This window comes from Pungitius pungitius, chromosome 12 (genome assembly GCF_949316345.1).
Source record: "Pungitius pungitius chromosome 12, fPunPun2.1, whole genome shotgun sequence".
Taxonomy (NCBI): Eukaryota; Metazoa; Chordata; class Actinopteri; order Perciformes; family Gasterosteidae; genus Pungitius; species Pungitius pungitius.
The window spans coordinates 2352505-2356367 of record NC_084911.1 but is presented as its reverse complement, the minus strand read 5'-3'; the positions used below and the strand labels follow the sequence as shown (position 1 = coordinate 2356367).

Sequence of the window (3863 nt, the reverse complement as noted above, 5' to 3'; positions counted from 1 at the left end):
CGCTCGCTCGCTAACGCGTGACCGGCGGGGGCTGTGGGGGCCGCGGGGGGCCCGTTAGATGTAGCAGTTACTCATGAAAGGAGCGGCCCAGGATTAGCCTCCTCGCGAGGGGCAGGTGCGAGCCGGTGAATGGCGCCGCATGAAAGGAATTGGGGGCGGGGGGGGGGGGGGGGGGGTCGAGCTGCGTAACCGCCAGCGGTCTGTTTACTCTTCACCTCAGGTGAGGCAGCACCTGCCCGACATCACACTACCTTATCTGCGCCACGTGTCGCTACACGCCGGGCCGTGGCAGGAGGGGTTGGAGGGGGGGGGGGGCTCAAGTTCTCTGCCGTGTGTCTGCATCCATGGGGTGTGGAAGCAGGTGCTTGGAGAGGTGCTGTTTGGTTAGGGCAGCGCGGCGGTTTCAGGAGAGAAGAGGGATCAGCGGCTGGCCGCTGTTTGCTTTAAAGGCCGCTGAATAGACGGCCTAATCACAGAGGCAGCTGCCAGGGCACTAAGGGGGGGAGGGGGGGGGGGGGATCTCACTGCTGATTAGTAAATTGAAAACCGTGTGTGGCCATTCACCCCCCCCCCCCTCCTCGGGGCCACGTACACTTGAATAGAACAATGCTGGGAGTTTTCATGCCGGGTAAAGTCTCCACTGGGTAAATTCTAAATATGTTTGCCAGCATTTGCATACAGCTGCAGGAGTTAACTAGAGAGAGAACCCCCCCCCCCCCCCATCGGCCCCCCTCCCTCTGTCTTTGTTTCTGAACTGTCACCTAAAAAGAACAGTTACTTTCTCGGAATACTAATTCATACCATAAAAACCAGATGGCTGTGTGTGAAGCAGAGATAAGAGGCGAGGGGACTGTATGTGTGGGGGGGGGGAGGGGGTGGGCCTGAGGAGATGAGAGCTGCACTCCTGACCACAGGAAGGCCGGGCACGGTGCTGTCTGAGCTGCTGAACGTGGTGCCTGGCTGGCTGTCTCCGGCTCCACAGGAAGGAAGGGCATCAGCCCCCACCCCTCACCCCCCCCCCCCCCCCGATTCAAAGCCTTTGTAGACCACTTTATCAGGACAAATTATTTGTACAGGATGGGGTACCGGCCCGTACTAGCCGCATGTTTTTAAATCCGTTTGGCCTCTCCAGACACTTTGTGACCACTTTAAAAAGCCTCCATTGTGAGGACTGCTGGCTCATCATCCCACTCTGAGGAGAGGAATTCATGGCGCACCAGCTGCTGAGCTCATCTGAAGCAGCGACCGTACGCGCCAGTTGTACAAAATAAACTGCATTCTGGAGCAGGAGATATTGGGGTCCATTTATTTAGTTATTTTAAGTTTCATGACCTTGCTATTAGCACAAAGTTAAATTGCCTATCGGTGATTAATATAAGACCAGAAGGAGGAAGTTGTATGAAGGACTTTAGATTTAGAAAGCGGAACCAATTCACAGATGAGTTGGGTCTAGCATGTCAGGGTGTAATGTTATTACTCTGAGATTAAGACCGGCGCTATTGTGTCAACACAGCCATGGAGGAGATCATCTTCTCTCTGTCCTGGTGTAAACAGCAGCTCCACCTGAGAGCAGAAGGTGCAACGGAACAAGAAAATCTTTCCCAAATTGCCGTTTTGCGTGAATACAAAAACTGTTGCCCCCCCCTCACCCCCCACCCCACCGTGGGCGCCGCTGCAGGAGCGATCCAGACTCCACAGATGTCCATCAGCTGAGCGTGAGAAATCCGCCACGGTGCACGCGGTGGGAACTCGCGGTGGGAACTCGCGGCATCACACGGCTGGCTTTAGGGGGCCGTCCTTTGTTCCGTCTCTCCTGACCACCTGGCACCCTTCCTCCGGGAACTCCCTCTCGCATTGTGGGCCCTGCCACCCGCCAGCTGCCCGCCCCGCAACAAGCCCCCACCACCACCCCCCCCCCCCCCTCCCCTGCCTGTTGAATCCGTCGGACGGTGTTAAACCGACGTGCCGTGATCGCAACCGATCAGCGCGGTCCACTCGCGGTGTGGTGTCCTCGTGGAGGAGCTCGCCTCCCGGGGCCACATTTTCACACTCTGTGCCGCATAAACTCGCCTATAGATGCACCCCCGCTTTGTCCCCAGGCATCCCCTCAAACGAAGCCCCCCCCCCCGGTTTTCCATCCCTCCAGTGAGCCTGACCCAGACTCGGCTCCCACGTTCCCATGGGGAGAGAGAGGGAGAGAGAGAGAGAGAGAGGGGAGACAAGGGGCCGGGGGAAAGCTTTTCTTCCCCCTTCAGAAAGCCGCTTTGTTAGTGCTGGAAGAGGGACAGCGCTGGAGTCGGTGCTGTGAAGCATCTATTGCACTGGTGGGGGGGGGGGGGGCATTCACAGGGACACCCAAAGAGAGGATGGATAATAGAGAGAGGGGGGGTTGAGAGAAGTGGGAGTCCTGAAACTGCTCAGAGGAGAATCAAAAGTGACAGAGCGGAGTTCTGTGGAACAATGCAGCATCACCTGCGTGACCGACTGTCCCGCAAAAAAAAAAAAAAAAGCACGTCACCACGTCCCACCACCCGCGTGTGTTCGCCCACGCATCGCTTCGCGGGAAAAAGCAGTGCGTCTCTGCCGCTTTTACCTGTTGCATGTTCCTGGAGATCCACGTGTCCAGGAGCAGACTCAGCCTGGACTGATGGAACTTCTTGGTGGTCTTCACGGCGATGAAGACGTCATCGGCGCTGATGTCCTCGGCCGGGGGCGGGTCGGCGCCGGTCGCCGGGGAGCCCGCGGGCCTCTCCACCTCCCTGCGTCCCCGCGTCAGCTTGGTGAAGTACGCGGAGAATCCCTTCTTGGTCGGCGCGTCCCGCTCGCCCCCCGGCGCGGCATCCTGGAGCAAAGAGCGCGTCCCCGCGTCCCCTCCGTCGGCCGGCGCGTCCCCCACCTGAACGCGGTGATGCTGCACGGCGACGAGCGACAGCAGCAGCAGCAGCAGGCAGACGCACGCCGCGCTGCCCACGGAGACGGCTGTCTTCTTGTAGCTGCTCATCAGCATGATTCAACTTTTACAAAGAAAAAAAAAAAAAAAAAACTACAAAAAAAGTGTAAAGCGGCGCAACAAGTCCCCGATGCAAAGTCCATAAAGTGTGTTTTTTTTTCTTAATAACACGCAGCAGGATGAACGACGGACCCGTCGGCGCGCATTGCTGACTCGCGTGTAGGTAGCGCGTTGCCAGGGGGGATATATCAGCTTCCGTGCTGGCCACGCCCCCTGGGAGGGGCTTGGATGCAGCGTGCCGGCCAGTGACGCGGCAATGGGGCGTGGTCTGCTGGGTGGTGGGTGGTGGGGGGGAAGAATTAAGTTTGGCATTTACAGAGATAATATCAGTAATATGGAATTAACACAGAGCTGCAGGTGTTCAGGGGGGAAAAGGTGTGTTTATTAACGCAGTGTTTAACAAACACCAAAATCTGAGTTTTCTAATCAGACTTTATTTATTTTCTCAAGGTGAAGCTATCAGAATTCAGCCCTGGCGTTCACCATAGAAACGGGCTCTATTGTTCCCGCCTGACCTTGTGAGGACTCTAAACAGTTGGCCATTCCAAAAAAACACTTGTTATTCAAATTCTGCCTCTCACAACCGAGCGCCGTCTGGCACTGGGAGGCCCGACCAAAGCACATGAAAGTCCATTTGGAGCAGCGTGCAGCTGGTGGAGCCTCAATAGCCTCGCCGACGCCGGGCAACCGCCCGATTTAGACCGTTTAGTATCGAACAAATGTCCAGTCAAACACAGGGCTTTAGGTTTGGCACAAGATCAAAAAAAAAAAAGCTGCTGAAAACAGATGCCCCGAAAATTGGGCTGAACATCTAAATAAAAACAAATCAACGCTCTATTTCAACTCGTCGTGC

At 56.4% G+C, this 3863-nt stretch overlaps 1 protein-coding gene across 1 annotated transcript in view; it reads right to left on the bottom strand.

Moving 5' to 3' along the window:
- The window catches only part of lfng (LFNG O-fucosylpeptide 3-beta-N-acetylglucosaminyltransferase), a 6628-nt gene extending 3469 nt beyond the window's left edge, over positions 1-3159 (bottom strand). Inside the window, exon 1 of the mRNA XM_037477264.2 lies at positions 2594-3159. Within this exon, the coding sequence (XP_037333161.2) occupies positions 2594-3007 (414 nt within the window). The 5' untranslated portion in view covers positions 3008-3159. The remainder of the gene's footprint in view (positions 1-2593) is intronic.
- Between the last annotated feature and the right edge of the window lie 704 nt (positions 3160-3863).